The 24,393-nt window shown below is 45.0% G+C and overlaps 4 protein-coding genes across 10 annotated transcripts in view; 2 read left to right on the top strand and 2 right to left on the bottom strand.

Annotated features, from left to right (window-relative positions):
• LOC129842778 (bifunctional apoptosis regulator-like) overlaps positions 1 to 1,129 on the bottom strand; it is a 30,724-nt gene extending 29,595 nt beyond the window's left edge. Inside the window, exon 1 of one of the 2 annotated variants that reach the window (XM_055911424.1) lies at positions 946 to 1,129. In XM_055911424.1, coding sequence (XP_055767399.1) covers positions 946 to 1,025 — 80 coding nt within the window. In that variant the 5' untranslated portion in view covers positions 1,026 to 1,129. The other variant, XM_055911426.1, reaches the window with a different exon arrangement.
• A 226-nt stretch (positions 1,130 to 1,355) lies between these two features.
• On the top strand, positions 1,356 to 7,294 carry LOC129842781 (zinc finger and SCAN domain-containing protein 2-like). The gene is made up of 3 exons (XM_055911432.1): positions 1,356 to 1,771; positions 1,974 to 2,632; positions 3,369 to 7,294. The coding sequence occupies exons 1-3, from the start codon at positions 1,363 to 1,365 to the stop codon at positions 3,678 to 3,680; spliced, it is 1,380 nt and encodes a 459-aa protein (XP_055767407.1). The 5' UTR covers positions 1,356 to 1,362; the 3' UTR covers positions 3,681 to 7,294.
• Positions 7,295 to 8,642: 1,348 nt separating this feature from the next.
• On the bottom strand, positions 8,643 to 15,741 carry LOC129842779 (zinc finger protein OZF-like). 4 transcript variants are annotated; one of them, XM_055911430.1, is made up of 8 exons: positions 15,637 to 15,741; positions 13,950 to 14,139; positions 13,813 to 13,872; positions 12,576 to 12,998; positions 12,209 to 12,327; positions 10,584 to 10,777; positions 9,636 to 9,804; positions 8,643 to 9,527 (listed from the first exon to the last, which is right to left on the bottom strand). In XM_055911430.1, exons 2-8 carry the CDS (start codon positions 14,083 to 14,085, stop codon positions 9,246 to 9,248), a joined length of 1,383 nt encoding a protein of 460 aa, XP_055767405.1. In that variant the 5' UTR covers positions 14,086 to 14,139; positions 15,637 to 15,741; the 3' UTR covers positions 8,643 to 9,245. The 4 variants fall into 4 exon arrangements, with proteins under 4 accessions (XP_055767405.1, XP_055767402.1, XP_055767404.1 ...); XM_055911427.1 differs by lacking the exon at positions 15,637 to 15,741 and adding an exon at positions 14,763 to 14,874; XM_055911429.1 differs by lacking the exon at positions 15,637 to 15,741 and adding an exon at positions 14,763 to 14,874 and having other exon boundaries at positions 12,221 to 12,327.
• The window catches only part of LOC129842771 (zinc finger protein 721-like), a 23,456-nt gene continuing 13,994 nt past the window's right edge, over positions 14,932 to 24,393 (top strand). For all 3 annotated transcript variants that reach the window (XM_055911413.1, XM_055911411.1, XM_055911410.1), the window contains exons 1-5: positions 14,932 to 15,279; positions 15,678 to 16,259; positions 16,615 to 16,678; positions 21,129 to 21,364; positions 22,174 to 22,567. In XM_055911413.1, the coding sequence (XP_055767388.1) occupies positions 15,271 to 15,279; positions 15,678 to 16,259; positions 16,615 to 16,678; positions 21,129 to 21,364; positions 22,174 to 22,567 (1,285 nt within the window). In that variant the 5' untranslated portion in view covers positions 14,932 to 15,270. The remainder of the gene's footprint in view (positions 15,280 to 15,677; positions 16,260 to 16,614; positions 16,679 to 21,128; positions 21,365 to 22,173; positions 22,568 to 24,393) is intronic.

Here is a 24,393-nt window from a genome sequence, read left to right as displayed (position 1 = left end):
TTCATAACTTCCTTAATTGAGTAGTAACTGACGTTTTGACAGAAATGCAGTTTGGCTAGCTAAATGACAGTTAGTAAACAGGAAGCAACTCAAATGCACATAACATTACACGAACACTGTAACAAATGCGTAATTGTCAACTCCGCAGATCAACTTATACTGACGGGAAACCTGTTCCTAGTAAAGAGAGGTTCTTGTAGGTTCTCATATACTGCTAGCCATTCAATAAAAACAATAATTATTTTAGTTACCTAATTCTTGACCAAATCACTGTATCTAACGTTAGCTGCTAACTAGTTAGCTAGTCAGTGGCAAACCCCCCAATTTGGCTAACGTTAGCTACCGTTAGGTATAAAACAGCATTTGTCATCTTTAGTTTCCTACCTCAGGAATAACGGCCGTTGCAACCAAGCTGGAAAATCACATCACTGCCGAATAGATGCTTTTCCAAAGTAAGTTTTGATTATGCTAGCTAGCTAATAAGACACGTTGACATTTTCCGAGCAGTCAGACGGGTAGCTAAACAGCTAGCTAGCTTCTCATTTCACTTCTTTCTTGCCCAGGGTATATTCATTACGCGGAAGCAAACAGAACCAATTGGGAGGGACCTATATTTATTTATTTTCGTTGCAAAATGTTTTCCGTTTGGAGTGAAAGGTTTCCGTTGCTAAACGTTTTGCAACAGACGAGACCTTTTGAAGCGGAATCCGCGTAATGAATACACCCACAGACTCGCTAGGGAAATTATGCGTTCAAAACAACCTGAAAAAATACGAATTTATATATCGTCGTTAGTGATCTTCAGGTCGGAAAGTCGGAGCTCTAGAAAGAGGACCGAGTTCTCGAGTTGGATGACTGTTCAAATACATTTTTCCCCTCGGGCCTCATTTATTTTCCGAGTTCCCCGTTGTTTTGAACACACTGATGTTGGAGCTTTCCGAGTACCTAGTTTGCGAGTTTCCAGTTGTTATGAACGCGGCAAAACTCACACTCTGGTCACGCGAGCCGCGCGGTGACGAAATCATGAGCTAAAAAAAAAAATGTGCTAATGCTCTTCCAGTTCAAAGTTCGATTGTTTTGTCCTTTCGTAGAATCTGTTTCCTGTTTATTATTTTCATGGAAAGTCGTCTATCACACCACGTATGTAGTAATTATCATAGTACATGTCTACGATTCCAGCGTGAGTGACGTAAGGCGGAAGCTGAAAGAATCAAATGGTTAACGTCAGCAAAGCTGTCAAACTGTGTTCTAGAGATATCGCCCTCTTCCCCGAGCAAACTGGCTACATAGGGCTCTAAAAAGGAGCTATCAGTGAGCTAACTCTGTATATTGTGCTACGTTGAACCAAAACCCATAGTCACCATGGATACTCTCTACACTTATAGATTACTACCACCCACGTATACCAACACGAAGGACCCTGAATACAGTTATAGACTAGTGAAGCTCGAACTTGTAGACTGCTGGCAAACTCCAGACCTGAACATCATCATCAAACAAGAAGAGGAGGAGGAAGAGGATAGCTTTCTACATGTTAAAGAAGAGGAGGAGGAAGAGAATATCTCTGTACATGTTAAAGAGGAGGAGGAGGAAGAGGATATCTCTGTACAAGTTAAAGAAGAAGATCATGCTTTCATGGTCAAAGTAGAGGAGGAGGAGAAGGACAAAGCTCTTGTAGTTGAAGAAGAAGAAGAAGAAGAAGAGGAGGAGGGTGGTTTTGCAGTCAAAGAAGAAGAAGAGGAAGAAGCTATAGGAGTTTTTATTTTTTCTGGTATGTACAGATAATGGGTACATCTCAAAATGGCACCCTATTCCCTGTAGAGCCCTACAGGCCTTGGTCAAAAGTAGTGCCCTATAAAGGGAATAAGGTGCTAATTGGGACGCAGGCCAACATTGAGTGTTTGCTAGTATGAACCTTAGCATGGTACTGTTTCTTCAGATTTAACCCAGCACTCTTTATTTCCTTGACGCAGACGGAAACTGCAACCAGTGGCCTGTCAGTGGGAAGAGTCCCTCCGTATCAGAAGAACCTCAACAACAACCAAAACAAAAACACACTCGACCAAAGAAACAGCAAAAACAGACCCAGGAACGCCACCACTCCCCTCTGTACTGCCCCGACTGTGGGGTGACCTTTGTCAGCCCTGGGATACTGAACGCGCACCGCAGAATCCACCAGCCCAGAATAATCCACACCACCACCACTACCACTACCGGTGAGCCGTCTCACTACTGCCACGACTGCGGCAAGACCTTCGACACCGCCCGCTACCTCAACAAGCACCGCTTGGTTCACACAGCAGAGAGGACGCACCACTGCTCTCAGTGTGACCGGAGCTTCCTGAGACTCCAGCATCTCAAAGAACACCAGAGAACCCACAGCGGAGAGAAGCCTCACTACTGCTCCGTGTGTGGGAAGGGCTTCACCAAGGTCCGACTGCTCCGGACACACCAACGGCTGCACGCCGTGGAGGGGGCTGACGTCGTCGGGGACGGGACGGGGAGGAAGGAGGGTAGTGGGGTGGTGATGTCAGCGATGGGGCGGAAGAGAGCTCTGAGAGTTCTGGCCGGAGTGGACTACTACTACTGCTCTGAGTGTGGGAAGAGCTTCTCCAGTGCGGCCTATCTTAAGGTGTGTAAAATAGAATCTCTCACACTACGTCTGTTCCCATTACCACCTGTATTGACAAGCCTATACAGTGGGCCGGCCTTTCTGTTCTTTTCTTCCTCACGTACTTTATTAGCCCAGCACCTACGTTTGTTAAGGATGTGGGTATTGACCACAAATGTTTCTACAAATATCAAATCAAATTTTATTTGTCACATACACATGGTTAGCAGATGTTAATACGAGTGTAGCGAAATGCTTGTGCTTCCAGTTCCGTAATATCTAACAAGTAATCTAACCTAACAATCACGCTAACATGCAGTTGCCAGACTTGGCTCAGTAGCCGTCTCTCCCACTGAAATAGAATGAATAGAACGGACGTCCCCGTTCAAGTCCGTGATGTCTTAATGGGTGGATGGCGGTTCAGTTTGCCAGTAAAATTGCCCCTGGTTGGCGGTTCCTAGCCCGTTCCACTCATTCCATTTCTATGGTGTCTCCAAATAACCATGCACAATAGAAAACCTATTGTACATGAAACGTTCAGATAGACTATTTCTATCTAGAACAAACATGCCTCTCTGACATGTAGCATAAGGAATCACGCCGGCTCTATTCATGGCATTTCTATTCTGCAAAGTTCAGCAACTTTTTGGCTACTGAACGTGGCCCTGTTGTTTCAATTTTGACGAACGATGCGTTTCTAAACACAGAGATCCTGTAAAATAAAGTTCTAATATGTAATTCTATCTTTCTGTTTCAGGTGCATCAGAAGGCTCACACAGGAGACAAACCATATCAGTGTGCTCACTGTAAGAAGTCATTCGGCACGTCATGGGGTTTAAAGGTTCACCGGCAGAATCGCTCTGGAGAGAAGCCCCACCAGTGCGCCGACTGTGGGAAGAGGTTCTCGGACCTGCGCAGCCACAAAGCCCACCAGAGCACCCACACTGGAGAGAAGCCATACACATGCCCTGTCTGTGGAAAAGGCTTTGCCTGGCAAAAGAGCCTACAGAAACACCAGGCCACACACAGCAGCAGTGGTGGTGGAATCATAGAAGTATATATAGAATAATGTATGATATCCTGGAGGGTTTCACTCCAACCTCAATCTAGCAGGTTATTTACAACTACGGGACAGGAGGGTAGCTCTCCAGGAACAGGGTTGGGTTATAGGAGGGTAGCTCTCCAGGAATAGGGTTGGGTTATAGGAGGGTAGCTCTCCAGGAATAGGGTTGGGTTATAGGAGGGTAGCTCTCCAGGAATAGGGTTGGGTTATAGGAGGGTAGCTCTCCAGGAATAGGGTTGGGTTATAGGAGGGTAGCTCTCCAGGAATAGGGTTGGGTTATAGGAGGGTAGCTCTCCAGGAATAGGGTTGGGTTATAGGAGGGTAGCTCTCCAGGAATAGGGTTGGGTTACAGGAGGGTAGCTCTCCAGGAATAGGGTTGGGTTACAGGAGGGTAGCTCTCCAGGAACAGGGTTGGGTTATAGGAGGGTAGCTCTCCAGGAACAGAGTTGGGTTACAGGAGGGTGGCGCCCTAGGAACAGGGTTGGGTTATAGGAGGGTAGCTCTCCAGGAATAGGGTTGGGTTATAGGAGGGTAGCGCTCCAGGAACAGGGTTGGGTTATAGGAGGGTAGCTCTCCAGGAACAGAGTTGGGTTACAGGAGGGTAGCTCTCCAGGAACAGGGTTGGGTTATAGGAGGGTAGCTCTCCAGGAACAGATTTGGGTTTATAGCAGGGTAGCGCTCCAGGAACAGGGTTGGGTTATAGGAGGGTAGCTCTCCAGGAACAGGGTTGGGTTATAGGAGGGTAGCTCTCCAGGAACAGGGTTGGGTTATAGGAGGGTAGCTCTCCAGGAACAGAGTTGGGTTACAGGAGGGTGGCGCTCCAGGAACAGGGTTGGGTTATAGGAGGGTAGCTCTTCAGGAACAGGGTTGGGTTATAGGAGGGTAGCTCTCCAGGAACAGGGTTGGGTTATAGGAGGATAGCTCTCCAGGTTAATCAAGTCACATCACCTGGATTTTAACTTTTATTTTAAGCCTTTCCAGAAATGAGAATTAGATTCAAAATGTACATTTACATTTAAGTCATTTAGCAGACGCTCTTATCCAGAAAATGAAAGCAATGGTCTCAGTGTGGTGCCGGAGGACGGGGCTGGACCAGCTGACATAAAAAGATGGGGCTGGACCAGCTGACATTAAAAGATGGGGCAGGACCAGCTGACATTAAAAAGATGGGGCTGGACCAGCTGACATTAAAAGATGGGGCTGGACCAGCTGACATTAAAAGATGGGGCTGGACCAGCTGACATAAAAAGATGGGGCTGGACCAGCTGACATAAAAAGATGGGGCTGGACCAGCTGACATAAAAAGATGGGGCTGGACCAGCTGACATAAAAAGATGGGGCAGGACCAGCTGACATAAAAAGATGGGGCTGGACCAGCTGACATAAAAAAGATGGGACTGGACCAGCTGACATTAAAAGATGGGGCTGGACCAGCTGACATTAAAAGATGGGGCTGGACCAGCTGACATAAAAAGATGGGGCTGGACCAGCTGACATAAAAAGATGGGGCTGGACCAGCTGACATAAAAAGATGGGGCTGGACCAGCTGACATAAAAAGATGGGGCAGGACCAGCTGACATAAAAAGATGGGGCTGGACCAGCTGACATTAAAAAGATGGGGCTGACCAGCTGACATAAAAAAGATGGGGCAGGACCAGCTGACATTAAAAAGATGGGGCTGACCAGCTGACATAAAAAAGATGGGTCTGGACCAGCTGACATTAAAAGATGGGGCTGGACCAGCTGACATGAAAAGATGGGGCTGGACCAGCTGACATTAAAAGATGGGGCTGGACCAGCTGACATTAAAAGATGGGGCTGGACCAGCTGACATTAAAAGATGGGGCTGGACCAGCTGACATTAAAAGATGGGGCTGGACCAGCTGACATAAGAAGATGGGGCTGGACCAGCTGACATTAAAAGATGGGGCTGGACCAGCTGACATAAAAAGATGGGGCTGGACCAGCTGACATAAGAAGATGGGGCTGGACCAGCTGACATAAAAAGACGGGGCTGGACCAGCTGACATTAAAAGACGGGGCTGGACCAGCTGACATAAAAAGATGGGGCTGGACCAGCTGACATTAAAAGATGGGGCTGGACCAGCTGACATTAAAAGATGGGGCTGGACCAGCTGACATTAAAAGATGGGGCTGGACCAGCTGACATAAAAAGATGGGGCTGGACCAGCTGACATTAAAAGATGGGGCTGGACCAGCTGACATAAAAAGATGGGGCTGGACCAGCTGACATTAAAAGATGGGGCTGGACCAGCTGACATTAAAAGATGGGGCTGGACCAGCTGACATTAAAAGATGGGGCTGGACCAGCTGACATTAAAAGATGGGGCTGGACCAGCTGACATTAAAAGATGGGGCTGGACCAGCTGACATTAAAAGATGGGGCTGGACCAGCTGACATTAAAAGATGGGGCTGGACCAGCTGACATTAAAAGATGGGGCTGGACCAGCTGACATAAAAAGATGGGGCAGGACCAGCTGACATTAAAAGATGGGGCTGGACCAGCTGACATTAAAAGATGGGGCTGGACCAGCTGTCATTAAAAGATGGGGCTGGACCAGCTGACATTAAAAGATGGGGCTGGACCAGCTGACATAAGAAGATGGGGCTGGACCAGCTGACATTAAAAGATGGGGCTGGACCAGCTGACATTAAAAGACGGGGCTGGACCAGCTGACATAAAAAGATGGGGCTGGACCAGCTGACATTAAAAGATGGGGCTGGACCAGCTGACATTAAAAGATGGGGCTGGACCAGCTGACATAAAAAGATGGGGCTGGACCAGCTGACATTAAAAGATGGGGCTGGACCAGCTGACATAAAAAGATGGGGCTGGACCAGCTGACATTAAAAGATGGGGCTGGACCAGCTGACATTAAAAGATGGGGCTGGACCAGCTGACATAAAAAGATGGGGCTGGACCAGCTGACATTAAAAGATGGGGCTGGACCAGCTGACATTAAAAGATGGGGCTGGACCAGCTGACATTAAAAGATGGGGCTGGACCAGCTGACATTAAAAGATGGGGCTGGACCAGCTGACATTAAAAGATGGGGCTGGACCAGCTGACATTAAAAGATGGGGCTGGACCAGCTGACATAAAAAGATGGGGCAGGACCAGCTGACATAAAAAGAAAAGGGGACAGTTTGATTAAAAGCTTTAAATAAAAGTTAAAATCCAGGTCAAAACACAGGGCCCTAATTATAGAAACACCGGATGGTAATGCTCTGTCTTGGATGAGGGAATGCTGATGTGTCAGGACTGTTTTAATTAACACAACGGATGGTAATCCTCTCTCTTGGATGAGGTAATGCTGTTGTGTCAGAAGGACTGTTTTAATTACATCAAAATGTCACATGAGTATGTGACTTGTAATTTATATATTTTAGATGTTTATATTCATACACAAATGTAGTTTGTAAGCCTAGTTTTTGTTCTCTCAACGTGTTCTTTGGATGGATTGTGCAACAGGTGATGGCTATCTTTTCTTTCCCCGACAGCAAAATGTGCTCACTATAACATGAAGTGTTTGGAGTAATGTTTGGATCTGAAATGAATGGATGATGAAAATAGACATGGTCAGTTGTTGCACTCTGGTCTGATTTCTGTCTTTATTTTGTCGCTGAGTTCAAAGCACATGCTAACGTCTGGTAGCATGACATCTGATTTCTGTCTTCATTTTGTCGCTGAGTTCAAAGCACATGCTAACGTCTGGTAGCATAACATCTGATTTCTGTCTTTATTTTGTAGCTGAGCTCAAAGCACATGCTAACGTCTGGTAGCATGACATCTGATTTCTGTCTTTATTTTGTAGCTGAGCTCAAAGCACATGCTAACGTCTGGTAGCATAACAGTTCACCACATATTCACGTCTTCATATCCGCTTTGAAGCCTTTCAAAAAGGAGATCTGTCACTGGAACTGGAGGGTGAGCAAAACCACTCTATTGGGCAGTGGAGGCTGGTGGGAGGATCTACAGGAGGACGGGCTCGTTGTAATGGCTGGAAAGGATTGAAATGGAATGGAGCCAAAGGCGGTTTACATATGTTTGTTATTGTTTGATATCGTTCCATTTCTGACATGACAATGACCCAGTCTTCCTATAGCTCCTCCCACCAGCCTCCACCGATATTGAGGTGTGTAACCCCCCTCCAAAACATGGCTGTGGTTACGAGGCACACTACTTTAACAGATAAAGTGACTTAGAGATTTTGTTTCGTTTCTGTTATCTTTATTGACTGGTTGTATTGATTAATTATATTGACTGACATGGTTTAATGGTAACCTTTACACAAACATGATTGCCAACAAATCAGTGCGTGATGACGTAGTGAACGCAAAATGTACTTTTCCCACTTAAATTTCATGTACCGAATACATTTTTTCAATGTGTTTCTGTTGCATTTTCAACACTACGGATAGTTTTGTCACAAAAACTGTTGCGTTAAATGGCAAATGTGCCTAGTCTGGTTTTGGCACGTGCGCTCTAGCCAGCAGCTCACAGATAGAGTTTGGGTAGGTTAGTCTACAATAAATTATGAGATTATGGATAAGAGCGAGAATATTTTGATTTGTCAAAAGGCAATCAATCAGCGATGATCATGTCACCAGAATAAGACCCTCAACAGTTATTGGAAAGGAGCATCAAGATCACCGTGGACTTTCACCACCCTGTGAATTTCATCATCACTGATTTCATCTGTAGCCTAATAAACTGCTTGCTTTCCCGACGAGTCATACGGGGAGGACCACAGACCACGTCATCGCGTGAGTGACCTCCAAACTTACTTCGATATGACGGGTAATATATCAATATTTGCACATAAAGGCATTTCCAGCGCCATTTCTCGCATAAATAATTTGACCGACACAAAAAGATCCCATCGTGTCGACGCACAAATTATCTGTCGGCATTTATAAAATTGTATCAAAAACTAAACAGCTGTCATTCTTTTTTTGGTTTATACAGTATGACTTTACACACATAAAAACTGTAATGGAAACGTAGTAAAATGTGTCTTTCATGTAATGTCAGTTTCTAAACAACCTAAAAAAAATGTCTCAAAACATTTAATCAAAAGGATCATTCTATCGGCATCTTAAACAGAGCATTGACCTCGTGTCTGTTCAGTGCAACGACAGAACATTCTAATAGACATGTTGACATCACCACTGTGACGTCATCACGGAACGAGTAGAGTGCTAGCAAAGTAATGTGATATATATTTTTCTAACAATTTGGTCACTCTTTCCAATGATGTGGCATCGATGGCATCACTGAGGATGATAAATATATATTTTTTGGGAGGGGGTTTCCGAGTGGCACAGTGGTCTAAGGCACTGCATTTCAGTGCAAGAGGCGTCACTACAGTCCCTGGTTTGAATCCAGGCTGTATCACATCCGGCCATGATTGGGAGTCCCATAGTGCGGCGCACAATTGGCCCAGCGTCGTCATTATAAATAAGAATTTGTTCTTAACTGACTTGCCTAGTTAAATAAAGGCAAAAAAAATCAAATATGTCTGTTTCTAGCCAACTAAAAAAAAAATTAAGACATCGTTACATCATCATCGTGTGACGTAGAGTAGAGCTTGTCCTCGTCCTCTATGTTATTGAGTCCGCTACGTGTGGTGCTGTGGTCCGGGTTGAACTTCATATGTTCCTTCAGCTGCTTCAGCTGATAGTAACTCTTCCCACAGTCATAGCAGTAGAAGGGCTTCTCTCCTGTGTGAATCCTCTGGTGCACCTTTAACTCTGAGGACGTGATGAAACGCTTGTCACAGTCTAAGCAGGGGTAAGGCCTCTCTCCTGTGTGAGTCCTCAGATGCACCTTCAAAGCAAAAATACAAATTGTATTAATTAATAACAATTTCAGTATACTGTACACAGCAAGTATTATGTTGTGTAACTGAGAGAGAAAAACATAGTTATAGTGTACCTTTAAGGTCCCCTGAGCACGGAAGGTCTTGTCGCAGTAGGAGCAGACGTAAGGCTTCTCCTCAGAGTGTATTCTCTGGTGGAGCTTGAGGTTGGACAGCTGTTTGAATGCCTTGTCGCAGTAGGAGCAGCTGTGAGGCTTGTCCTGGCTGTGGCTCTTCTCATGGACCCTGGAACAACAGGCAATGCAAGAACACTGGTTAAGTACTAGTAGTTCTAGTTCACTTGAATATCCCACATTGGGAAATTGGTTTGTCACAGTAAAAAAAAAAAAGACATGACAACATTGAATCATAACAGCAAATACAGTTTAATGAAATAAATTACGACATAACGGATGTCGTAATAAAACAAACAGATTACTTGATAACTTTTTCTCCAGATAAAAACTTAACTTATTACAATGTCCGGTGGTTATTACGTTATCAGGTGAGTAACACATGGGCCCATACTCATAAAGCATCTCAAAGTAGGAGTGTGGATCTAGGATCAGGTCCCCTTGTCCATGTGATGTTGTTCAGATCAGATTCAATAGAAGTGCTGATCTAGGATCAGGTCCCCTTGTCCATGTGATGTTGTTCAGATCAGTTTCAATAGGAGTGTTGATCTAGGATCAGGTCCTCTTGTACATATGATGTTGTTCAGTTTCAATAGGAGTGATGATCTAGGATCAGGTCCTCTTGTACATATGATGTTGTTCAGATCAGATCCAATAGGAGTGCTGATCTAGGATCAGGTCCCCCTGTACATATGATGTTGTTCAGTTTCAATAGGAGTGCTGATCTAGGATCAGGTCCCCTTGTACATGTGATGTTGTTCAGATCAGTTTCAATAGGAGTGCTGATCTAGGATCAGATCCCTCCGTCCAGTCATTATAATCTAAAAGACAAAACGGATCCTAAATCCGCACTCCTACTCAGACGATTTATGAATATAGGCCCTGAGTTACCTGAGCTCGCTGGAGGAAGGGAACTTCATGGGGCAGCTGCTGCAGTGGTACGGCTTCTCTCCTGTATGGATACGCTGGTGCTTCTTCAGGTGGCCAGACTCGACAAATGTCTTCCCACAGAAAGAGCAGGAGAACGGTCTCTCTCCGGTGTGCCTGCGCTCGTGGGATCTCAGGTTCCCCGTTTGGGCAAAACCCTTAAAACCAAATCAAATGTAAAATGCATTTAAAATCACAACACACTTGTGCCAGAGTCTGGAGTATTTACACTGAGTGGCCAAAACATTAGGAACACCTTGCTAATATTGAGCTGAACACCCCCCCCCCCCCTTTTGCCCTTAGAACAGCCTCACTTCGTTGGGGGCATGGCCTCTACAAGCTGTTGAAAGAATCCCACAAAGATGCTGGCCCATGTTGACTCTAATGCTTCCCACAGTTGTGTCAAGTTGGTTGGATGTGCTTTGGGTGGTGGACCATTCTTGATACACACAGGAAATTGTTGAGCGTGAAAAACCCAGCAGCGTTGCGGTATCTTGACACACTCAAACCAGTGCACCTGGCACCGACTACAACACTCCGTTCAAAGGCACTTAAATATTTTGTCTTACGTCTCAAGGCTTATCAATACTTCTTTAACCCGTCTCCCCCCCTTCATCTTCACTGATTGAAGTGGATTTAACAAGTGACATCAATAAGGGATCATAGCGTTCACCTGGATTCACCTGGTCAGTCTGTGTCATGGAGCAGGTGTTCCCTAATGTTGTGTACACTCAGTGGATTCACCTGGTCAGTCTGTGTCATGGAGCAGGTGTTCCCTAATGTTGTGTACACTCAGTGGATTCACCTGGTCAGTCTGTGTCATGGAGCAGGTGTTCCTAATGTTGTGTACACTCAGTGGATTCACCTGGTCAGTCTGTGTCATGGAGCAGGTGTTCCCTAATGTTGTGTACACTCAGTGGATTCACCTGGTCAGTCTGTGTCATGGAGCAGGTGTTCCCTAATGTTGTGTACACTCAGTGGATTCACCTGGTCAGTCTGTGTCATGGAGCAGGTGTTCCCTAATGTTGTGTACACTCAGTGGATTCACCTGGTCAGTCTGTGTCATGGAGCAGGTGTTCCCTAATGTTGTGTACACTCAGTGGATTCACCTGGTCAGTCTGTGTCATGGAGCAGGTGTTCCCTAATGTTGTGTACACTCAGTGGATTCACCTGGTCAGTCTGTGTCATGGAGCAGGTGTTCCCTAATGTTGTGTACACTCAGTGGATTCACCTGGTCAGTCTGTGTCATGGAGCAGGTGTTCCTAATGTTGTGTACACTCAGTGGATTCACCTGGTCAGTCTGTGTCATGGAGCAGGTGTTCCTAATGTTGTGTACACTCAGTGGATACACCTGGTCAGTCTGTGTCATGGAGCAGGTGTTCCTAATGTTGTGTACACTCAGTGGATTCACCTGGCGACATGGGTACAAATCCTCTCTCTCTCTCTGTATCTGTCTCCTCTATACATTCCGACTATCACAGTCCATAAAAAACGATAAATTACTACAAAATCTATTTTAAAATCGCAACAGTCTTTACAGTACAAACAATCAAATGGCAAAAAGTAAACAATCAGTAAAAGAGACCAACCTTTCCACACACCTCACAGACGTAAGGTCTCTCTCCTGTGTGTGTTCTCTGGTGGGTCTTTAACGCAGCCAGTATGGTGAAGCTCTTGTCACAGTCTGTACAGGGGAATGGTTTCTCTCCTGTATTGGATGAGGACACAAAACACACAATGTATTGAACTTGAATGTCTGATGATTAAATGCTTTTTTTAAAAAGGTACACTAGAATGACCTTAAAACAATTCAACCAAAAAAAGTGGACAAAACTTGTGGCAAATATATTTATTGACCAGATCAGTTTAGAACTTGACTCTTAATTTTTCACTTGATTCAACTTTGAAAATAAATTTAGACTGAATACTTTCGAAAGTAACCAAAGTAAAAGAAACCTGTGTGTGTGAGTGTGTGTCTCTTCAGCTCGGCTGGTGAGCAGAACCTCTTGGTGCAGGCCGGTACGGAGCAGGGGTACGGCCTCAGTCGGGTGTGGATGATCTGGTGTTTGTCTAAGCTAACAGTGGTGGATAAACGCTTCCCACACCTAGAGCAGGGGAACGGCCTCTGATGACCGCCTTTGGTCTTGTTGGGCTTAGTCCCTGGGTTTGCTGAGATCTGGGAGCTCCTCTCGTCTCCCTCCTCATCTTCCTCTCCGGATGCAGGGTCCTTGTCCGATGCCCCTCCACTGGCAGGGCCAGACCTGGGGTCGTTGTTATGGCGGGGGTTGTTCTTGTCAGGGGTGGCTCGAGGGCCATTGTCAGGGCTGGAGTCGTCAGAACTGTGGCTGGTAATGTCAGAAGTGGGGCTTGGGTTGTCATCTGAGGGAACAGACACATCTCAGGTCAGATAAGTGTTTCAAGGCTTAGTAACTCCATGGTAGCTCCTCTGTGATGCTGTACTCACTAGGCTGTATAGGATATACTATGGCTCCTCTGTGATGCTGTATAGGATATACTATGGCTTCTCTGTGATGCTGTACTCACTAGGCTGTATAGGATATACTATGGCTCCTCTGTGATGCTGTACTCACTAGGCTGTATAGGATATACTATGGCTCCTCTGTGATTCTGTACTCACTAGGCTGTATAGGATATACTATGGCTCCTCTGTGATGCTGTACTCACTAGGCTGTACAGGATATACTATGGCTCCTCTGTGATTCTGTACTCACTAGGCTGTACAGGATATACTATGGCTCCTCTGTGATGCTGTATAGGATATACTATGGCTCCTCTGTAATGCTGTACTCACTAGGCTGTATAGGATATACTATGGCTCCTCTGTGATGCTGTATAGGATATACTATGGCTCCTCTGTGATGCTGTACAGGATATACTATGGCTCCTCTGTGATGCTGTACTCACTAGGCTGTATAGGATATACTATGGCTCCTCTGTGATGCTGTACTCACTAGGCTGTATAGGATATACTATGACTCCTCTGTGATGCTGTACTCACTGGGCTGTATAGGATATACTATGGCTCCTCTGTGATGCTGTACTCACTAGGCTGTATAGGATATACTATGGCTCCTCTGTGATGCTGTATAGGATATACTATGGCTCCTCTGTGATGCTGTACTCACTGGGCTGTATAGGATATACTATGGCTCCTCTGTGATGCTGTACTCACTAGGCTGTATAGGATATACTATGGCTTCTTCCTCTTCCTCCTTCTTGACGTTGAAGAACCCTGAAGGAAACACACAAGATTGAAATCACGCTAAGTTGTAAATAAACAAATCACAAAGAGAGAGAAGGCAAGAGCACCTGTACTTGGGTGAGCCACACCCCATATCTCTTCCTCCTCTTCTTCTGTTTTCACATGGGCAAAACTCAGGTACGTTGTTAGGGGTGTTGTTAGGGGCCCACAGTCCTCCTGCTTCACCACCCTCAGGGTCTGCATTACTTGGTCTCCATGGATACCTTTGGGCCCAGGGGACCCTGGGAGTTTGGTCTCCTGAGAGAGAAGAAAACTGAAGTGGATTTGGCACATGTACACTTACTAAGAATGTTTCCAGACAAGGCATTTTTAGGGTTACATGTAACTTTGTAACTTTCTTTAGTATATATTTATTTATTTATTGAATTATTGAATTTATTTGGTGTTTTTTTTCGAAGCACACGCCGGCCGTAACAGTAGTAATGCTGATATTTGTTCAGCTTAACTCCATTCTTTGGTCGGTACCGAACATATTTTAACATGATTAAGTTTGAAAAATTGTGAATGGCAAGTTGAATGGCTGTTTCCTGGGCTTATAGGAGAATCGCAATATTCAACTGACTCCTTCGTAAACCCAGATTCTGGTTTATTCTACATCATACCTGAACATGCATCTACAAATATTCATTTGAGGAAACTGCTAGCCTGGTGGAACCAACATGATCGCTGCATTGACCATTCTATGCTATTTCACTTCACGTATGTAACGTGAAATAGAACGGTGAACGTATCGATTAGACTGCTTCCACCAGGCTAGGAAACTGCTGCGTTGTTCAGATCTGGCCGCCAAAAACAAAAAACATACGCCCACCTTCGAAACATTATACACGTTATATTTGAGTTTATTATTATCTACTCACCACCACGTCCATTGTATATAGTAGTGCTCTTTAAAAAAGCTCAGAATATGAAAAAAACTGGTTGTTGTTTTCGTCCCGCTTCCGCCTCAGTGTCGTCAGACGTGATCATCTAGACACGATAGACGAGAGTAATCAACTACCGCTTGTGATTTCGCTAGTATCTTTTACTTCGGTCTTTTTACTGTTAAGCTAGCAAGTTTATAGTTAGCCGATGGTAGCTTCTTATCTTCCCATTTTTGCATTTGCTAATACAACTATTCAGCTATGAACTTCGCTTTTGTCTTACGTTCATCGGCCACAGGACTTCGTTGAACAGCAACTTTTGGAGAACACCGTACTATTATGTACTGGGCAACATCGTAAGCCTAACAGGTTAACAGGTTTAGCTACTGTTAGCCATGGCCCTGTCCTGTGTGACATGACAACTTTCCCGACCTGCTGATGGTCCGTGTGTCATCTCAGTGATCCTATGATATTCCTGCCTGGTGGACCATCTTAACAACACAGCATGGATGAGGTGAGAGGAATCTTGTGGGAGGAGGAACCGCTTTCTTTCAAGATATGAGTGTAAAGATTTCATGTAGCTAAGCTTGCTGGCTTGTCGCCGATGCCTACTAGTATCTGCTTTCAGTTGAATTGTTGGTGTAATAACATTGTAGCTTTTAGCTAATCATATAGTCACCCTTTCATGTGTCTGGCGTTAACTGTGTTGTTTCGCAATGTGAAAGAAAGCAGTAACAACTTCTTGATTTTTAGGAATGTTTACTTTAGCTTCCGGCAGGAGACAATACAGCACAGCAGTGTAGCGATGTTCCAAACTCAGGGTCCAGCGGAGTAGACTGAACCAAGTGCTGAATTTGTTTCAATTGTTTACCTGTACGGATGTAGCCTAGCCTGTGCTGTTCTCTGCTGCAGGAGTCTGTCGACCAAGCGGCCAGCCTGTCTCCTCTTCGCCACAACGCTGGAGCTGACTGTAACCATGGTGACCAGAGCTCACTGTTGAGCCAGCAGAAGATGGTGTTGGAAAACCACGATTATCTCCATCGTTGTGAAACACTGGCCTCAAAGGTTTCAGCGGAAGAGAGAGGAGTGTGGTGTGAGTCTGATGTCTCTGTAGTACAACAGAACAACCTCTACAACACAACATCATCCACTAAGAAGTCTTTCCCCTGCTCTGTGTGTGGACGACTCTTCATTACAAAACAGTCCCGGGACCGACACATGAAGACCCACACGGGAGAGAAGCCGTTCCACTGCACCGTGTGTGGGAAGAGCTTCTCTCAGCAGTCCTCCTTTAGGATACACCAGCGGAGCCACACTGGGGAGAAGCCCTACCGCTGCCTTGCACCTGACTGTGGGAAGAGCTTCTACCAATCAGGAGCCTTGTTGAGACACGGAAGGGGTCACGCTGAGGGGTCGACTAGACTAAGAGCTGCTGGAGATGTGCTGCCTCACCAACAGGAGCTGCTTGTCCAACAGGACGATACTAGTAACAAGGTGGGGGAGATCTAGGGCTGTGTCTCAATTGGAGGAATTAGGACTGTGTCTCAATTGGCACCCTACTCCTTATAAAGTGTACTACTTTTGACCAGGCACCAGGGGCCATCTCTATATAGTGCACTACTTTTGACAGGAGCTGGCTATAATCAGTTACTCAGTCCTATGGGCCCTGGACAAAGGTAGTGTACTATTTAGGGAATAGGGATTGGTCCTGGTGCCTGGTAAAAAAGTAGTGCACAACATAGGGAAGAGAGTGCTATTTGAGACGCGACCCTAGACAACTAGCTGTACAATAACTTTTCAACAGGTATGTTTTAACCGTCTTTAACTTTTCATTGTTGCTTCATTTTAGAATTCTAAACTTCAGGCTGTAGTGGATGTGCTGCCAGAACAACAGGAGGTCCGTCTGGCTCAAGGTACTGATGGGGGGTTTAGGAAGACATGTTGCTACTATGACATGTTGCTACTATGACATGTTGCTACTATGACATGTTGCTACTATGACATGTTGCCACTATGACATGTTGCCACTATGACATGTTGCCACTATGACATGTTGCCACTATGACATGTTGCCACTATGACATGTTGCCACTATGACATGTTGCCACTATGACATGTTGCCACTATGACATGTTGCTACTATGACATGTTGCTACTATGCAAACAAACAAACGAACACACATCTTCAATTGCAAATCATGTTCAAATGAGTTGCTGGCCCTTTGAGGACCAAAACATTAAGAACACCAGCTCTTTCCATGACATATAAATACATATTTTTTATATATATTTTAATCCCCGTCCCCGCAGGAGGCATTTTGCCTTTTGGTAGGCTGTCATTGTAAATAATAATTAGTTTTTCACTGACTTGCCTAGTTAAATAAAGGTTAAATATTTTTTTTTTAAATAAACATAGACTGCCCAGGTGAATCCAGGTGAAATCTATGATCCCTTATTGATGTCACCTGTTAAATCCACTTCAATCAGTGTAGATGAAGGGGAGGAGACAGGTTAAAGAAGGATTTTTAAGCCTTGAGACATTAGAGACATGGATTGTGTATGTGTGCCATTCAGAGGGTGAATGGGAAAGACAAAAGATTTGTGCCTTTGAACAGGGTGTGGTAGTAGGTGTCAGACGCACCGGTTTGTGTCAAGAACTGCAACGCTGCTGCGTTTTTGACACTTAACAGTTTCCTGTGTGTATCAAGAATTGTCCACCACCCAAAGGACATCCAGCCAACTGGACAGCGCAAATTGTCTCTAACCAGAATAGAAACCTCTACGCAGACGACACCATTCTGTATACTTCCGGCCCTTCCTTGGACACTGTGCTATCTAACCTCCAAACGAGCTTCAATGCCATACAACACTCCTTCCGTGGCCTCCAACTGCTCTTAAACACTAGTCAAACCAAATGCATGCTTTTCAACCGTTCGCTGCCTGCACCCGCACGCCCGACTAGCATCACGACCCTGGGCGGTTCCGACCTAGAATATGTGGACATCTATAAGTACCTAGGTGTCTGGCTAGACTGCAAACTCTCCTTCCAGACTCATATCAAACATCTCCAATCCAAAATCAAATCTAGAGTCGGCTTTCTATTCCGCAACAAAGCCTCCTTCACTCACGCCGCCAAACTTACCCTAGTAAAACTGACTATCCTACCGATCCTCGACTTCGGCGATGTCATCTACAAAATAGCTTCCAATACTCTACTCAGCAAACTGGATGCAGTTTATCACAGTGCCATCCGTTTTGTTACCAAAGCACCTTATACGACCCACCACTGCGACCTGTATGCCCTAGTCGGCTGGCCCTCGCTACATGTTCGTCGTCAGACCCACTGGCTCCAGGTCATCTACAAGGCTATGCTAGGTAAAGTGCCGCCTTATCTCAGTTCACTGGTCACGATGGCTACACCTACCCGTAGCACGCGCTCCAGCAGGTGTATCTCACTGATCATCCCTAAAGCCAAAACCTCATTTGGACGCCTTTCCTTCAGGTTCTCTGCTGCCTGCGACTGGAACGAATTGCAAAAATCTCTGAAGTTGGAGACTTTTATCTCCCTCACCAACTTTAAAAATCTGCTATCCGAGCAGCTAACCGATCACTGCAGCTGTACATAGTCCATCTGTAAACTACCCACCCAATTTACCTACCTCACCCCCATACTGCTTTTATTTATTTACTTTTCTGCTCTTTTGCACACCAGTATCTCTTCTTGCACATGATCATCTGATGATTTATCACTCCAGGGTTAATCTGCTAAATTGTAATTATTCGATTTATTGCCTACCTCATGCCTTTTGCACACATTGTATATAGATTCTCTTTTTTCTACCATGTTATTGACTTGTTTATTGTTTACTCCATGTGTAACTCTGTGTTGTTGTCTGTTCACACTGCTATGCTTTATCTTGGCCAGGTCGCAGTTGCAAATGAGAACTTGTTCTCAACTAGCCTACCTGGTTAAATAAAGGTGAAATAAAAAAATAAAAAAAAATAAAGAGGAGTGGGGGGCCCCGGTGCACAACTGAGCAAGAGGACAAGTACATTAGAGCGTCTAGTTTGGAGAAATAGACGCCTCACAAGTCCTCAACTCGCAGCTTCATTAAATAGTACCCGCAAAACACCAGTCTCAACGTCAACAGTGAAGAGGCGACTCCGGGATGCTGGCCTTCCAGGCAGAGTTACAAAGAAAAAGCCTTATCTCAGACTGGCCAATAAAAATACAATATTAAGATGGGCAAAAGAACACAGACACTGGACAGAGGAACTCTGTGGCCATGGAAGTTGAGCATTTACCCAGTGAAGTCGGTTTCTATGCTGAACAGCAGTCGGGTCAAGACCCCGGTGAGGACAACGAGCACGCAAATGAGCTGCCCTGAGACGTTTTCTGACAGTTTATGCAGAAATTCTTTGGTTGTGCAAAACCCACAGTTTCATCAGCTGTCCGGGTTGCTGGTGAAGAAGCCAGATGTGGAGGTCCTGGGCTGGCGTGGTTACACGTGGTCTGCAGTTGTAAGGCCGGTTGGACGTACTGCCAAATTCTCAAAGATTTTACATTAAATTCTCTGGCAACAGATATGGTGGACATTCCTGCAGTCAGCATGCCAATTTCACACTCCTTCAAAACTTGAGATATCTGTGACATTGTGTTGTGTGACAAAACTGCACATTTGAGTGGCCTTTTGTCCCCAGCACAAGGTGCACCTGTGTAATGATCATGCTGTTTAATCAGCTTCTTGATATGCCACACCTGTCAGGTGGATTGATTATCTTGGCAAAGGAGAAATGCTCACTAACAGGATGTAAACAAATTTGTGCACAAAATGTTAGAGAAATAAGCTTTTTATGGGAAATTTCTGGGATCTTTTATTTCAGCTCGTGAAACATGGGACCAACACTTTACATGTTGTGTTTTATATTTTTGTTTAGTGTATTTGAAGTCATTCCAAATACTTTATCTGGGATTAATTGGGCTTGTCTTGCGCAATGGAACCAATAAGAGTAGCCGCAAAAACCACAAACCCCGCCCATCTGGTACTCCTGGCAAGCTAGAGCAAACGCTAACAGTATCTGAAAGATTTCAGATAGGTTTTGAACCCAGGTCTGGTGGCCACTGGTCTAACCCAGAGACATATTTAGAGTGTTGGACCAACTTTGAAATTGTAATATTGTTCTAATTCTAGACATGGAGTGACATAGAATTATTTAAATGTTTCCCATGTTATGCTAATGGGGTGCTAACATGGCCCCATAGAATGTTGAAGTGTCATGTAAATGCATCATAATGCCGAAGCCTTAATCGCCCAGCTGTCTAAACACATGGTTCTGGTCTAACCAATCAATCAATCAAATGTATTTATAAAGCCCTTTTTACATCAGCTGATGTTTAAGTGCTATATAGAAACCCAGCCTAAAACCCCAAACAGAAAGCAACGCAGATGTAGAATCACGGTGGCTAGGAAATACTCCCTAGAAAGGCAGGAACCTAGGAAGAAACCTAGAGAGGAATCAAATAGCAGTCAGATTAAAAAAGACCACGTAATACAAACATTTCACTTGCCAGAGTTTACATTGTACATTTGAAACCAGTTGAAGAATGCAATATGGGAAAGTTTTTAAAGTAAGCTGTCGTCAAGTGAGGTATGAGATTCTGGGCCTTGTCAGGCCCGTTGCAGTTTTCCGGGTTTTTATAACTGAGATTGTAGCAGCTTATAGTTTTGAGGAGAGACCCAGTAACTGGACTGTGATCTTGAGATCCCTGACACTGAGAAACACAAACAAAACAACATTGTTTTTCCTATGAGGGGTGGCCAGTCGTCTTCTGGCTGTGCCGGGTGGAGTTTATAACAGAACATGGCCAAGATGTTCAAACGTTCATAGATGACCAGCAGGGTCAAATAATAATAATAATCACTGGTTGTAGAGGGTGCAACAGGTCAGCACCTCAGGAGTAAATATCAATTGGCTTTTCATAGCTGAGCATTCAGAGTTAAAGATAGCAGGTGCAGTAGAGAGAGAGAGAGAGAGTCGAAAACAGCAGGTCCGGGACAGGTAGCACGTCCGGTGAACAGGTCAGGGTTCCATAGCCGCCGGCAGAACAGTTGAAACTGGTGCAGCAGCACGGCCAGGTGGACTGGGGACAGCAAGGAGTCATCAGGCCAAGTAGTCCTGAGGCATGGTCCTAGGGCTCAGGTCCTCCGGGAGGGGAGGGAGAGGGAGAGAGAGAGAATTAGAGGGAGCATACTTAAATTCACACAGGACACCGGATAATAAAGGATAAATACTCCAGACATAAGACTGACCCTTGCCCCCCGACACAAACTATTTCAGTATAAACCTATCTCATTCCCACAGGAAACAGTCCTGCTTCTCCTCCCAGCTCCGTCTCCTCTCCACCGGGAGGACTAGCTGTCCGACACCGGCAGAACCACAACAACACTTGCCACACCTGTCAGAAGTGCGGAGAGCAGTTCCATACCTTCTACAAGCTGCGTGTCCACCTGACCACCCACAGGGGAGAGAAGCCCTTCTCCTGTCCAGACTGTGGTCAACGCTTCTCAGCCCGGGGGTACATGGAGTCACACCAGAGGGTAGGTTGAGTTGATTTGAGTGCGTCCCCAATGGGATCCTATTACCATTGGGCTCTTGTCAAAAAGTAGTGCTCTATATATAGAATACAGGGCCATTTGGGACATATCCTTGATTTCTTTATTTCAATTGTTTTTCAGTTTAAAACTATTTTAAAAGTACAAAGAAATCCCAGAGGACAGTGAAAGTGTTAAAGCTGAAATCCCAGAGGACAGTGAAAGTGTTAAAGCTGAAATCCCAGAGGACAGTGAAAGCGTTAAAGCTGAAATCCCAGAGGACAGTGAAAGTGTTAAAGCTGAAATCCCAGAGGACAGTGAAAGTGTTAAAGCTGAAATCCCAGAGGACAGTGAAAGCGTTAAAGCTGAAATCCCAGAGGACAGTGAAAGCGTTAAAGCTGAAATCCCAGAGGACAGTGAAAGCGTTAAAGCTGAAATCCGTAAAGGGGGGAAACGGTGCCGCTGTTCACCCAGGCGCTAATGTTGTTGAGGGTCCAGCAGCACAAAAACATATGGTGTTCTAGCGCACGTGCAATGATGTCCGAGGGAAAAGTAAAGTGTTCATTGTTTTCAGTAACTTTTTTATTATTGTAGTATCCCGAATGGACATGGCAGTTTCACCAAATACAGATTCCAGGATCTAAAGGATCACTTTAGTCAAACAATATATTTTGGTATTTACAACCCCCCCCCATTTTGTGCATGTCAAGTTTTCAAGATTGAGCACTTTTTGTCCAAAGCAAAAACTCAGATCGTTTTTTAATAAACTATATTCCTTTTAAATACACGTATTTCCAATGTGGTCCTGGGTGTAGGTACACATCAAGGAGAGACCACACCCCTGCCCCGACTGTGGTAAAAGGTTCCTCTCCCTGGGAGACCTGAAGAGACACCAGCAGAGCTTTTCCGAGGAGAGACCGTACAGCTGCTCCGAGTGCAGGAAGAGTTTCACCCAGCCGGGGTTCCTAAGGGCACACCAGAGGACACACACCGGGGTAAAAGGTTACCGCTGCCCCTACTGTCACAAGGACTTCTTCACTGCCTCCAGTCTGAGGAGACACAGGAAGCAGGTGCATGCGGAAGAGACCGTCACGCTGCCCCCTAGTGGTGGACTCCAGCTGTCACATGCTGGAGAGAGCCTGGGTCAAGCTGAAGCTGGTGTACCAGGACTGAAGGTCATAGTGAAGGAGGAGGAGGATCCTGCTTTTGGTGAGTACATGTTCTGTCACATGTCATAGTCATGCCTGATTGTGTCAGACCGGTTTAGTTACACACCAACTACTAATAAAACGAAGTAAGGAGGGCTTCTCCTATAAAATATAAATCATTAAAGCTAGAGTCCTTAATTAAAACAATAACAAAGCGGGCACCCCGCCTCTGTTTTGGTAAAAGAAACTGAGGAACAGGCCTGGAGAAATGTAACCACTCTCAAATGCATAGACTGAGCTATGAATGCAAGGACTGACAATCTATGATATCAAAATGTATAGTTTTAACCAGTGTTTGCTAAAAATGTTCATTGTTCACAAACATTGGAGCAAAATAATTTTGAGTTCTGATGGGGTACGACAGTTGAACTAAACTCATTAAATATTAATAAGTTATATTCTACAAGAATCAATGGGTTTATATCATTAAAGGAACGTTCCACAGCTTGGCTCCACAACTCCACAGCAAGTTGTTACACACAAACCTCTCCGGCCACGTTGCGTGCATGAGCGGTGCAAAAAGAAATGCACACATACAGTACATGTCATTCAATCATTTCACCCACACCACTCGCGTACATGAACTAGCGTCTGTGTAGCCAAGCGCTAAAATAGAACTTGGTTTTATTTGAGATGCTCCACCCACTGCAAGACCCCTCCTTTTTGGATATCAGGAAGATACAAGCCCAAGACCCCTCCTTATTGGATATCAGGAAGATACAAGCCCAAGACCCCTCCTTATTGGATACCAGGAAGATACAAGCCCAAGTCTCCTCCTTATTGGATACCAGGAAGATACAAGCCCAAGTCTCCTCCTTATTGGATACCAGGAAGATACAAGCCCAAGTCCCCTCCTTATTGGATATCAGGAAGATACAAGCTCAAGTCCCCTCCTTATTGGATACCAGGAAGATACAAGCCCAAGTCCCCTCCTTATTGGATATCAGGAAGATACAAGCCCAAGTCCCCTCCTTATTGGATATCAGGAAGATACAAGCCCAAGTCCCCTCCTTATTGGATACCAGGAAGATACAAGCCCAAGTCCCCTCCTTATTTTTATTTATTTATTGGTATTGGAACCAGGAGAATGAGGGTAGGGCTGCCTTATTATCGACTCTCAACCAATCATGCTATTTTGTTTGTTTTTTTGCGTTGTTCGTAACTTGTTTTGTACATAATGTTGCTGCTTCCGTCTCTTGTGACTGAAAAGAGTTTCTGGACATCAGTACTGGCATTATTCACCTCAAATTGGACCAGGAGTTCTTCTTCAATGAGTCGGACTCGAGGGATATACTGCAGACACCAGACCAGGACCCGATCCCTGTGATTTACTGGAGAAGGAAACAGAGATTTTGAGGCAAAAGATCAGGGTGCCTTGCGAGGATCAGGCGATGAGTGGTTAATTTGCCCTTGCCTTCTGTTCTGTTAGCTAACGTTCAATCGCTGGAAAATAAATGGGACAAACTGAAAGCACGTATATCCTACCAACGGGACATTAAAAACGGTATTATCTTATGTTTCACCGAGTCGTGGCTGAACGACGACGTTAAGAACATACAGCTGGCGGGTTATACACTATCGGCAAGGCAACAGTAGCCTCTGGTAAAACCCGGGGCGGGAGGGGCCTATGCATTTATGTAAACAACAGCTGGTGCAGTGAGTGGATATAAACCCTTGGTCTTATCCCATTCTACTTTAGTATTACATTTAATATGTTTTTAAACACAGATACCATTTGAAAAAAGATTGCAATTTATTACAGTTCATCCAGAGGAACATCAACCTGGATGAAGCCTCTGTAGTGACCATCAGGAGATAGATATTCCT

This window comes from Salvelinus fontinalis, unplaced genomic scaffold (assembly GCF_029448725.1).
Source record: "Salvelinus fontinalis isolate EN_2023a unplaced genomic scaffold, ASM2944872v1 scaffold_0065, whole genome shotgun sequence".
In the NCBI taxonomy this organism is placed as follows: Eukaryota; Metazoa; Chordata; class Actinopteri; order Salmoniformes; family Salmonidae; genus Salvelinus; species Salvelinus fontinalis.
The sequence above is the reverse complement of the archived record's forward strand: the minus strand, read 5'-3'. Positions and strand labels throughout refer to the sequence as shown.